Source organism: Haliotis rubra, unplaced genomic scaffold, assembly GCF_003918875.1.
Source record: "Haliotis rubra isolate DU_JTF1 unplaced genomic scaffold, ASM391887v1 Scf548, whole genome shotgun sequence".
NCBI classification, from domain to species: domain Eukaryota; kingdom Metazoa; phylum Mollusca; class Gastropoda; order Lepetellida; family Haliotidae; genus Haliotis; species Haliotis rubra.
In genome coordinates this window covers 108,591-121,806 of record NW_025767244.1, presented here as the reverse complement: position 1 = coordinate 121,806, position 13,216 = coordinate 108,591, and the positions used below count along the sequence as shown (strand labels likewise).

At 38.5% G+C, this 13,216-nt stretch overlaps 1 protein-coding gene across 1 annotated transcript; it reads right to left on the bottom strand.

The window, feature by feature from the left end:
* Nucleotides 1-485: 485 nt before the first annotated feature.
* LOC124253650 (zinc finger protein 547-like) lies at nt 486-11,146 on the bottom strand. The gene is made up of 4 exons (XM_046687462.1): nt 10,871-11,146; nt 9,060-9,299; nt 6,031-6,597; nt 486-1,467 (listed from the first exon to the last, which is right to left on the bottom strand). Exons 1-4 carry the CDS (start codon nt 10,968-10,970, stop codon nt 989-991), a joined length of 1,386 nt encoding a protein of 461 aa, XP_046543418.1. The 5' UTR covers nt 10,971-11,146; the 3' UTR covers nt 486-988.
* Between the last annotated feature and the right edge of the window lie 2,070 nt (nt 11,147-13,216).

Sequence of the window (13,216 nt, the reverse complement as noted above, 5' to 3'; positions counted from 1 at the left end):
TTGAACGGTTTGGTGAGTAATTGAAGCTGGCGTCCTAGATGTTGAATAGTTTCAGGAATAATGGAACATAAAGTCCTTGATATTGAAATGTATCAGGTGAATATTTTCGGAACCAAAACCGGATCAAAATAGTTCAGGAACCATTTTTAAAATTGCCTCTAATGGTGCAGTACCTACAGTAGCCGGTATATGTTTGCAAAGGTGTGTGTAAGTGATTGTTATATTATATGATATGTGTGTTTATCAATCCCAATAATCCGATTGGAAAACATTTCAGGTGAAACTGCTCAGATTATATTTCCGAAATGAATCCACATCCGGAGAAATCTCATGTTATACAGCTTTTGACAAAAAAAGACATCCGGAGGGGGTTTCCGTATAAGCGGGATTGAACTATATGAATACCGGTGATCATATTAACTTTGACGTTGTGAATATGGTCACATATGGCCCATACTGTACGGGTAAAACAAACAACGTATTACGGCAGTATGCGTTTATTTACACGCAAATACTTTCAAATTCATTTATATACATATCAAACAAGTAATCAGTTTGTAACAAACAGTCGAATGGTAACAATCATGAAAAAACGAAATGATAAAGAAGAAAATCTGCAATAGATAAACTACTTTACATGAATGTTCTAAACTGCGAAGAGAGGTCAAGCTCTTCTCGAGTCAATCGGATCTACACCAATGTAGGCTTCTATCATTTGAGCAAGTTGTCAACATGTTGGTGTGACCTAATGACATCATTATACTTATTGTGGACTTGAGCAAAAAAGTTACAAATAAATATCTTTAAGGAGAAAAGAGTGACAATAACTGGCACTGGCGAGGAATATGGCACATAACAGCATCGGGTATTGAACTGTCAACAATAGTCACGTGGATATGTTTAAAAAGAAACTTCAGCAAGAGCTAAACTTCGGGGGAAAAATGGAAAATATGAAAACCTCGGCATCGTTTCTTAGAGTTTGTGGGGGTTACATCTCCGACATGTGAGTGTCTATTGCCTCTCCTAGTCGCTGAGGCTGAGACAGGATGAGAGGCGGAGTTCTCTGCCCATGGGAAAAGGGCGACAACTGGGGTGACGTAATCGATGACACTGAAGATACAGGGGAAGCACGTTGTGATGAAGGCTGGGAAACAGGCGACACTTCCGGTGTCGTAAGAGGAATACATTTCAGTGGGGTGTTTCTGCCGACAGGAGAGACTTCTGGTGACGTCATCGGCGCTGCGTCACGAGCCGCACCGTGGTCCATACTTGAATTAGATTCGTCAATTCTTTCTTCAGCGTGTTGTGTTTCAAGATGGCGGCGAAGGTCAACCTTCCGTTGAAATGCACGACCACATTTCTGGCAACCGAAAGGTCTGAATCCGGTATGTTTCCGACAATGGGTGATGAGATTCGATGACTGGCTGAAGGCTTTTCCACAATGAGTGCATTTATAGGGCTTCTCTCCTGAAAAGACAAAACAAAAACCATAAGAATACGAAAGCCAATCCATCTAACTTTCGCAACTTGAACAGTTTTATTTTCTTGTTTGGTTGGATGGGAGGGTGTGGGGGTGTGGGGGTGTGGGGGTGTGGGGTGTGGGTTTGGGGGTACGAAGACGTTACCCTAGCGTGGACTACCCCGCTTGACGTTTGGGTTCGAATTTCAATATGGTTCTGTTGAGTCACCCTGATACGCACAACTATTGCGTGTCTTTTGTATTATTATAATCTCTTCCGGCGAGGGTACTAGTTAAGTTTCTGCAATTACGTTAATTAGCCAAAATTATTAAATACTAAAATCATTGCAACTACCAATACGCTAGGCGTGATGCTATGTTACAGCGTGGAAATGGTTATTACAGCATGTTTATCACTTCAAGATGTTATATATCATAACCAATGCACAAAGGTTCCCTAAGTTCAGTCAGTTTGTATTACTCATGTCACAGAGTTCTGCTGACGTGTCACGGGTAGCTCCAGCTGATGTGAAATCTAGACATCTTCAACATGTGTTCATTTCATTGATATAATGTATGCATAACGGGTAACCGTGATGAATATTTCCTTTATTTACCGAAACAAAATTACCGTTGATATAGCTCAGCCTGAAGCTAATTATCATATCGTCTACAGAATCTTCACGCATAACATGAGACATATGCACACAAAGCATTGTGAAATCGATACCATTGGTGACAGCATACTTGAAAATGTATATTTATAGATATTAGCTAAAGATCATAATTCACAGATAAGGCTAAATACTACACAAATATAGTGGCAGTATAAGATAACCAGAAAAAACATGTGAGCTGTTTATCCCGCTCATCACAACCAAACTGTACATGTAATATGGATAGATTATCAAATATTCGTAAATATTAACGCCACCCAGCCGCACTGCACATGGTCTCACGGATAATTGTTGGGCGGTGTGTTGTTTAAGTATCCAGTTTAACGAGGTTCTGTTATATTCCTAAATACATATTATCACATGTCACAGAAGCGTACATAAACACAGACGAAATAATACAGAGCTTGATAGGAGTATTACTAAATACATGTGAAGGTTAAGTAACACATCGATCGTGTTTTACTCAAAGCGGTGGAAGTCGATACTCTCAGTCAACCAGAAAGTGGGTATTATCATCAGCTAGCGTCTTCGGTAATTAAGTATGCAAGAGCTTCGTATAAGAGCAATAACGTCTATGTTGTTTGCGACAATGAGTCGACAATGTATATGGTGATTTTGATTCATAGAGGAACCAGTTACAACGAAAAGCCAAAGCTACGTGTTTGCCGAAACTCAGCGGTGCAAGGACGAGCAAAGCTGTTATTAGAAAGAAAATTGGAGTGTTATTTCTGCAAACAGGGTCAACATCGACGCTAATGAAGACACATCAAGACAAATCTCGCGAGACTTAGACGAGAGAGTCTGGAGAGCCCTTTCTCATCTCGACGCCATATTTGTATTTCCAGATCCCAAATGTCGCAATTAGATTTCTGTCATAATCCCAATGTCTGTAATTAGGCCAGAGTTAATATGAAGAGCACTAATTATGTGATTATAGCGAGACCCCGAGCTCCGTGTTCATCAAACACGAATAATTGTGTTACTGCTAAACCCTGTCCACTAGTAGGGCCCTAACCGTCGCGTTGCCCTGATTTCATTACAGATCCTGAGAGTGACGTTTTCTTGTTGTGAGTCTTCCCTAGGGATGGGAGCATTATCTGTGTGTAGCTATTTAAATTCCAGCATTAACAAAAGATTGAAATCAATTATTTAAGGTGAAATATTCAATATCACCAGTCGTGTTAGGCCAATTATTCCCACAGTTCTATTTGCGTCCATTGTCACTTGTCTCTTCAATCTATTTCCATCAAATTTGAAACGCCTACATTTTCAGGGATAGTCCAAGCCAGAAGCTGCTAAATGCATAAAATTCATGAAAGTTCGTTTACAACATTATCTAACTTAAACAACAAGGATAAAATCGCTGAAATCGAAGTTATGTTGAAGCCAAAATCTTAATTATATTTACAGTAATTTTTTATAATATAAATATGTTAAATACCTACCGATAGCAGTTTTAACAATGTAGCCAGATGGCCTACAGTAAGTGATCCCGATAGATATGATATCCATGAATTGCCAGCAAGTAAAGCGTATTTGGTGATCAACGGATTACTGGAAGTCAAATATGGAAACTCAAGTAAGTGTAACATTATATAATACCCACGTTCGCCGCTACAAAGAGTTAAGAGTTATTTAATACATAATTCATCATATTGCGTTGCGTTAAACCTGTCATTAACTGGTTAATGTACATGTAAATATATACTTATTTTATGTTTCAGAACCATCCATTTCTCGCTAGATTGGTTTTATAAAAAAACACTTGTGATTGTTATCATGACAGTTTATGCAAATATATCGTTAATCATATTAATTATGCACATATCAGATGATTCATGGGTCGGCATTGATCCTAATGAATTCAAGCCATTGAATCAAACTAGAAATTTATTACAGAATATCTACGCATTGTTACTTCAGTTGCACTTAACGAGAGTCACTTGTACGGACGATTAGATCTACCTATTTAGCATATCATGCTTCATATCGAAATCAATATTTTTTTTACAAAATATATTCAAATTCGTTCCCGCTGCAAAAATACAGTTGCTGAAACAATAGTGTTTACAGTGACGTAAATGTGACATCAGTCGCGAGACATACGTGGATGAGGAATTAAACAGCTGAGAACAAGGCATAACCAATGGAGCGCTAACGAAAGCCGTTTAAGGTTATTACCAAGGCGGAATCCTTGTGAAAACAAAGGTCTGAAATAGGAACTCCGCTTGCCTCAACATTTCGGTATGGATGTACTGCGGACAGCGACATACAGCGGATGTTGGACGTGGTGACACGGCGGTGTTCTAGATGGCGTCTGAGTATTAACACGGATAAGACAAAGGTTGTGCACTTCAGACGGGTTAACATTGATAGATCTAATTATCAGTTTCGATGCTGCAACACGGCCTTATCATACAGTGATTGTTACAAGTACTTAGGACTGTGGTTTGAGGAACACCTTGATAAGAAGTTCACAGTAAAGGAGATCGCAAAAAGTGCGAGCCGTGCTCTGTCTCTACTCATCACTAAATAGACAGTGTGGAGATATGGCATATGATGTGTTCACAAAACTCTATGAATCAACAGTGCAGCCTATCTTACTCTACTGTGTCAGAGGACAGGCTTACCAATAAGGTGTTTAGGTGGTCCATGAATCGAAAAGGTTCTTTTGCATTTAACCTTGTTAAATTGGATAGACATTTGCTGTTGTATGATACTTTGTTATCGCCGACTTCTGGTATCACTTCCAAAATATCAGTCATTAAACAACGTTTGTGTAGATTAGATGAGGAAAAGTGGTTTTCAGAGCTTTGGGACGACGTAGGCAAGGTTAACGGTAATAAGTTACGCACTTACAGGTTGTTTAAAAAAGATTGTTGACCAGAACTGTATGTAAGATATATTATGTCTAGACATAGGCGAAGTAATCTAAGTAAATTACGCTATGGTATCTTACCTCTCAATATTGAAATTGGACGTTATAGCAAACCCCCAACACCCATAAATCAAAGATTATGCCCCTTTTGTGATTCTGTAGAGTCTGAAACCCATTTTCTTTTAAATTGTGCTTTTTACCATGATCTTGAATTTAGCTTTAGCCCAGATGATAGTGATCATTTGAAATTTATTATGGTAATGAATACTACTGAAATCAAGGTTCTTAAACTTTTAGCTGATGCTATTAACGATATGTTCCGTAGAAGGCAGTTACATTCTTAATATATTTTACCAATGTACTATTTTATATATGTCATGAACACAATCGTCCAGATTGTATATTGTACATTTTTTTAGTTAATTTATTTTAGTAGTGCTTCGTAAGCCAGTGTTATGGCTGGGTGATATGTGTTATCTAGAAATATGAAACATTGTGTGACCTGAAACATATCATGTGACACTGTAATAAAATATTTCTGTCTGTCTGTCTGTCGGTATATTTTCGATGGTTCAGAACATCGAGTTAACGAGTTTTCATTACATTTGGCGTCTCTTATTTGAGGTTATGAAACACATTGTTGTTGTTTATTTTTCATGGATAGCTCAGTATGTAGACTCTATGAAATCTGGCTGTACGCATGCATCACCATGGTAATTTCGATTTACTCGCAATGCAGATATGAAATCTGGACAATTATACCAAGTTCTAAATGTTCGAGATTTTCTTAGGTGGTGTTGAAAAAATATTATGAGTTATCTACCTTTACGCAAAAGGTTGTTCCGAAAAGAGTTATCTACCTTCGCAAAGTATTCAGAACCCAAGAGTCAACTGCGTACATATCGTGAATACATATGTCCCGGGGTGATAAAAGAATTCACTTAAAATATTTTGTAGCAGTTCTGGATAAAAAGCTAATATCGAGCATAAATTAACTAAATTGTGAGAGATTTTACCTGTATGGATGTACGTGTGTTTCTTCATGTCGGACTTCTGATGAAACCTCTTCCCGCAGTATGGGCACGGATAGGGTCTTGTATCACTATGAATCAGGAGGTGGGTGGACAGCGTGGATGACCGCTTGAAACTCTTGCCGCACTGGTTACATTGAAAGCTCTTTTCCTGACTATGTACTGCTCTGTGTTGGGTCAGGCTCACGGCATGACCGAATGTCTTATTGCAAACGTCACAAGCGTACGGCCGACGGCCGCTGTGCGATCTTCGTACGTGCACTTCAAGTCCGTGCGGGGTCGTAAACTGTTTCAGGCACTTGACGCATTCGAATGAGCCTTTTTCGTAAGAGGGGTTCACACTTTCTCCGCCCTTTTCCCGAGCTGGAACATTGTAGCTCCACATCTTTTTGTCGAATTGTTGGTAGAGTCCGGTGTTGGGCCAGATGGGGGTCGAAAAGGGGAAGAGTTCTAGCGGTGATCTGTACAGGCCGTGGAGAAGTTGATAGCGGTACAGGTCTGTACAGCTCACACGGAAATCAGTGGACTGTATGATACTGCGCACTGGCTCGCCTAAAACAAAGAAGATTTATTTTACTGAACTGAATCGATTTCTGAATACATGACGATGACGACGATGACGACGACGACGACGATGATGATGATGATAATGATGATAAGTATTAGTATTTAGCACTAGTAGCCATAGTTAGAGAAGTTGCTGTATTAGGCGGAGCAAGAGTAGTCATATTAGCAGTAGCAGCAACATTACTGGCAGTAGAAACTGCAACAGTGAAACTACCTCTTTTAACGACTGTTGGTTGCGGTAAATGAAGTATTGTCAGCAAATCTCTTAGTGACACTAGTAATATACTAATAGCTGCGTTGTGGCAGCAGTAACAGCAGCAGTTGCAGCAGGGGTAGTAGACGTAGTAACAATGATAGCCTGGTAGGAAGAGCAATTACTCTAAGAGAAAAAAAAGTACACGCGTGTGGTTAAATTGCTGATAAAGCAAATTCTCTTTTTAGAAACTATCATAACTTCAGAGGTCATCTGTTTGAAAGTTGCATCATCAAATCATATATGTCATGGTCAGTTCTGTATTTCATCATCATTAAACAGTGTCCTGTCCTTAATGGTGTCGATTTCATCATCATAGTATAATCACTACTTTCACACGTGGGAACTGTGGCCATAAGAGGCAAGGTCACGTGATAAGAGACGCGTCTTTCTGGCATGTATCACAGTGTGACTGTGATAGAGAAAACTCCGTATTCCTCTAACTAAAAAGGTGGCCTAATTCATAATGAAATTTTTGTCAGAGAAATAAGGAACTGATGTTCCTTAAAATAATGCGTAAAAACTATTTATTCCATTACCAATGCAAACCCTGAAAATACGTGTTTCGCTTTTTCGTTTGACACTGATATAATTATCCTCACTATTTCACCAAGACAAACGTTGAAACTTTCCTATCTATCTCACGGTAAAGTAAACACACCTTAAAGCCTTCTCTGTTGCGCAAAAAATCTATCTTTGGTCAAATAGCCAATTAATTCATCGTTGATCGAGAAATCAAATGTCTCATTTTCCCTAATCCCTTACCACATTGAATATTAACACCACACGCTTATTCAGACTTACTTAATGTTGCCTTGAAAATTACATGATCGATACATTTTACAGTTCTGTTTCCAAACGTTTGTGTTTTTCAAACAAGTGATGAAAATTTGCATGACAAGTACAATGAATCCCCAAAAGAGTAATTCTGTGGAGCACCAGTGATGTTGATACGCCGGTAAATTTCAAGATAAATCAATGTTTTTGAGAGACATTTAGTCGATACACGCACTGATACTGAAACTGCGGTTTCTTTTCATATAATTCAACCAAAACGACCTTCAGCATGGTCATATAGTAGAAATCGCAAGTCACTACAGGATCGAGTCCAAAGTGTAGTATACTGAGATAAGGAATAGTACGTGCACGCAGTCTGTTAGAAAAACCCAATGGAAGGCGCTGATTTGTGAAATTAACATATGTACATTTCAAGCGGCCTTGTCTGCGGAAGAAAGTCGTGCTGAATCAGTTCTCTAAAAATATCACAATCCTAAATAAATTAATTTTCACAATAACCCTCAGAAATGGTTATGTTGGATATATCCTTACAGTTTTGAAAAGTGATTGGTAAGAACTTGCAAACATAAAACTTAAAACGTCTTGTATCATATATTATTAATGATGGGAGGTTGTAGTCTATCATTTGCCGCCTGATTAAATGAGGACAAGCAGCGATATAATGCATCGCGATTTCCCAAGTAGCCGTATGAAATCAACAATATTGTAATTAGCCTCTAGGTTTTAGGTCCAAGTGATTCATTTCTCGTGTCAATCTGTTCAAACAGTGTTAATCTTTGTCAGTCTAAATGAATCCATTTAGTATTTTTCTATGGAAAATTGTGTCCTTTTGCGGCGTTAATTTGTTAGATCATGTGCTAGTTTAAGACCCTTTCAAGCGTTAAAATTTAATGCCTGTTGGTTCGGCGTCCCTCTTGAAATCGACAACCGTGAAATGTACAATTATGTCAATAACAGCGGTTGCCGACAAGCATCACGGTGGCTGAACAACAGCGTCAGCTTATGCTGGCAAATACCATGAACTGTTTGATCGAACAGATACATGATTTGTCTTAATTGTCTATATCTATAACACAATTATATACCATAAATATAATTAAAAACAACAAATTATTTCGATAATAACTAGATCATATCCTCATTCTTTGAAAAATACCCCTTTCAAATCCGGGTGAATATCCGAAATATGATATCCGTAAACAAGCATCCATCATGAAAGAATCTGATTGAACGAAAACAGTTTCAATGTCTACCTATATTGATAATCAATTTTTATTAAAAAAGACTTCACAATTAATATTGTTCAAACATAAACAATTATGTAAAATTGTTTCCTCGGAAACGTCTGCTCGGTATTATTTTAATGTAAATTAATAGTTTAATTGAATACACTTACATGGAAGAGTAAGAGCAGTTCTGGAGTTCTGGGTAGGTTCGCTGAGCCAAGGTCGAAAAGCGCTGAACGCTGAATTTGGGGTATTTGTCTCTGCTTTGGTTGGAGACAAATGTTGGTCCATAATGTCTGCTGCCTTGTCCCGTCTCTCCAGGGAGGAAATGGCGGCCAACCCCAGGGAGGGGCACCCAACGGGCGCTGGCATATCTAACAGCGGTTTCTTCAATTCCGGGGATGCCATTTCTGCAAAATATAACATTTGATGTCATTGCAAATTCTAAAATGTTATCGATTAGTTCACATTATTATTCTTTTCATAAATAGGTATTGTTTCTTTTTGGTTTTAACTGCGATTTAGTCAAAGTGATACAATAAAATATTAATGAAGCACATGACACAACTTGTATTAATTTAAATAAGTCTTTAAAATATCTTTGAACCCATACATAATTTATTGCAGAGTTCGTTGAAGCGGGAGGATAAAATACACACATTTTCCGTACTGCCAAGTAATGATGAAAACAAATCCCAATTGAAGTGCAAGATAATTGTAGGTATCCGCGATAGAGATACATTGCACATAGACGATACATGTTATGACTTTTTACAATTAAACACAAGATTGTTACCTGTAGTTATAAACTAGAGCCATTAAATATATCTCGAGTGACAGGCTCTGATTTGTGAACTGCCTATGTATTATCTTCAAACAAGGAGCGGTCGAGATATTTGACAAACTACCGTTGCACGAGATCTGTGCGTGGTGTATATTACCAACAGAAATCAAAGCTTACTTCAGTCCAGATATATCCACGAGAAATATTGCCTGTATATTTCAAAATTCAACGCAAAAATCCTCAAACTGCAGTAGCGGAGGGCCGGTAAATTTATACCTGTTCACTGGCGTTAAATCTGTCTTTCTCACCTGAAGCTTTTCACCTTTAATTACAAATACCCCGGTCACGTGTAGCATGTTTACATAGTGTCAGTTTCACAATATTCCACTCAGGCAAGGTGTCGCGATCGTTACGATCGCAATTAATATGTTATAATTAATGGTGCCCGGTCAATATTGACCCACCTCAGGTGTAGAGGATAATTACGCAGGTGAAAACACCGTTGTTTTATGTGGCATCCCCCCTCTAATTCTCCAGGGCTAATCTCCCTCGAGTGCTAATCCACATTATCATTGTGATAAGTGATGGAGAGTACTACCCGGAGTTAATTAAGATGATGGGAAAATATTTATGAGTCGGATTCGATGTTATGACACGCGAATGGTTGATCAGTTGGTATAAGGACGCACACTCGACAAAAACACAGCCGTTAGAAAGTAATTGGGATCCCAAGCAGGAAGTGGGGGTGCTTCACAAATGTTTTCCTGCTTAAATGATAAATATTTAATTTTACCTCTTAGGTTTAAAATCCCTTAGGAAAATGACACACTTATTTTTTGTATGCTTTATAATTTAAGATATATCTAAAGCAGTGTTAATGTCAGGATAACTCCAACTTTAAAAGGAAACAATAAATTTTAAAATTACCCCATGTATTCTTCATTTAAATAAATAAATAGCTTTTTTAAACAACTCAGATTAATTCAGCAACGAATACGAATGTGGTATATATTTGGCACGCACCAAATAGTTGACATTCTTCATGAAAAATGTTTAAATATATTTATAAACCTTAATGGATATAAGACACGGCATTGGAAATTGGTTTATCATATAACCATTAACGATAGGCTTCAATGATAAGTGCAATGCTGTATATCTTCATTAATACTTTTTATCATATAAAAATCAACTTACCGTTTTTTCGTGGAGTTACAACTCTAAACGCACTCCTGTGCTCTGAAGTCTCCTCAACCTCTTCCAACTTTTTGTGTTTCACAAGAAACGAACGCGGCATTGCTGTGCTAACACTAGTGCTTCTGATTGGGCTGCTAGAAGTGTGCTCTCTACTGCGCGCTATCAGAAAATGCTCTAACGCGATCAACGAGTAATCTTTATAGCCAAGGCAATCGTTTTATCGTTGACAATCGGAAACAATAGCAAAGGCTTGTAATACCGTCGTATCACATCTGTTTCAGTGCTCAACAAAAGCGCCATGCTTCAAGAGTTCCGCCCTGCGCATGCGCATCCGTCCCTTTTTCACAGCAATCCTACAGGTGTTGTAACCCTCAGTCCCAATCTGTGGAACTCGCGCTCTGATTGGTTGATCCTGTCAATCAAGACATCAATCTCCCCGCCCACTCCGTGATATTGATTTTCGCGTGTCTATTCCAGCCGAAGGGAATTCTAGTCTGTTCTTAGTTTACTTTGCTACAAACTGCCTTGGTTGCTCTCGGATCTTAATTTTAATCGAACGCGCAAGTGACGGATTTAAATTTTGGCAGGTTCCCTAACTTAATGCCGTGTGGGCAGTTATTTACAAAACGCATCAAATTTGTTCCGTCTCTTAGGAAGACGTGATTAAGATTTCTCGTAATTTAGTTTGATTTTGCTAACGTCCCATCGGGATCGCTTAATCGAATTGAACAAATTGCGAAAGGAAGATTTATGCTTTCATTACTTTGCAAAGGCAGAACATTCATTGTATTGAAATACGAGCCTTTACTGTAAATCATCTACATCACCTGTTGACTCTCGCTCTTATGGCGGGAATTTGGCCGCCATTTGGCGTCAAGATCTACACCAATATATCATTAGCTTTATAACCTTATCAAACTATCAACATATCTCTGCATTATTTAATATCAACTCATAATATGTCCAGCCCTAAATCAGAGTAAGTAGCTGTGAAGTCTTCACAAACTACACGACTTCGCGGAAATACGCACGAGTCGCTTTCTCACGGCGCGTGCCTCCTACAAGTCACGTGACTGGCGCGAGAGTTTGTCAGGTGGGGGGCGAGAGGTAAACGTGTTTGAGTGCACTTGATGTAGAGGTGGCGATAAGGGCGGTTAACAATAACCGACACCCGCTCTAAGGGCCACGGCCGCTGTCCCCGGCTTCTGTAAAAGTCACACTAGAAATATGCCTACCACCGGTTGATTTTAGCTCAAGTTGAACCCAAGTCGGTCGCTTTCTATCCTCGATCCGTGGTTCGTGTTCCGTCTTCCAGCCCTGGTCGCGCCTGATAGATCACTTTTTGCCCCTACCCACCCACTACCCGCATGTTAAATTCCACATGTGACGATTCTCACGATGACGGCGTGTCACCTTATACGATTGTGAGGACCATCTCCTATTAAACTACTTGCTTGTAAACCATATGCTAAGCGAGGAACCTGTAGCATTATCAATCTGGCTGGATTAAGATTTAGCATGTGGATTTCTTGCATTTTTAATACATGCTTGAATATCAATCACATGTGATACATGGCGCTGGGTGAATGATGAATTATGATTTCAAAACTCTTGTTAAAATTTTAATCGGTCCGCTACCTGATATCAATGAATCCCGAAATAAATCTCTTTAAAATGTCACGAAAATCTAAACCATATGTAAGATGATATGCGATATCCGATATTTTACATTTAAACCAGGGATTACATAATGCATAAGTTATCAAATGTGTAATTTTTAAATATATTTGAGTCTGTGTTTAGGTATGTTGATTTTCCCCTGTGTGTAGCATTATAATTTGAATGAACTCAATCTAGAAAGAATCACATTTTTGTAGTTTCTCTTGTATATATATTTAAAATAGAATATAAATGGAACTAATGGATTTGATCTGCAAAAGCGATATAGACCCTAATGATATTAATTTTTTTTACCCGATCCGACTGCTCGGGAAACAGGTATGGCATCTATAATACACACTACCTCTTGGACGTGCTGAATATAAAACATATACAACTGCGTAAAGAACAATATTGGGAAGTCATAAACGTAACAAATGCTATATCTGGATTATACATTACTGGCGATTTGGCGCTTGACTGTGTGAGTTAGGGTTCGAATCCCGGATGGGACTCAACCGACAAAACAAATTTAATTGTACTCTACTAATAAATGACTGTGCACATATATATATACATGTAAGTAATTTCACATTAACTCGTGTAGTCGTGTCACTGTAATAGGTATGGGCTCAGTTATTTGGTCTTCAGTTTTTCTTGTTTGTTTTCCCAGTGAAACCTAGTCAG

What these genes read in the sequence shown, in the direction of transcription:
- LOC124253650 (XM_046687462.1), bottom strand. Translation starts at nt 10,970, where the DNA reads ATGCCGCGTTCGTTTCTTGTGAAACACAAAAAGTTGGAAGAGGTTGAG. An exon ending in AACTGCTCTTACTCTTCCAT is followed by an intron (nt 6,598 to 9,059) that starts GTAAGTGTATTC and finishes TCTTTGTTTTAG; the next exon opens with GCGAGCCAGTGCGCAGTATC. An exon ending in ACACACGTACATCCATACAG is followed by an intron (nt 1,468 to 6,030) that starts GTAAAATCTCTC and finishes TTGTCTTTTCAG; the next exon opens with GAGAGAAGCCCTATAAATGC.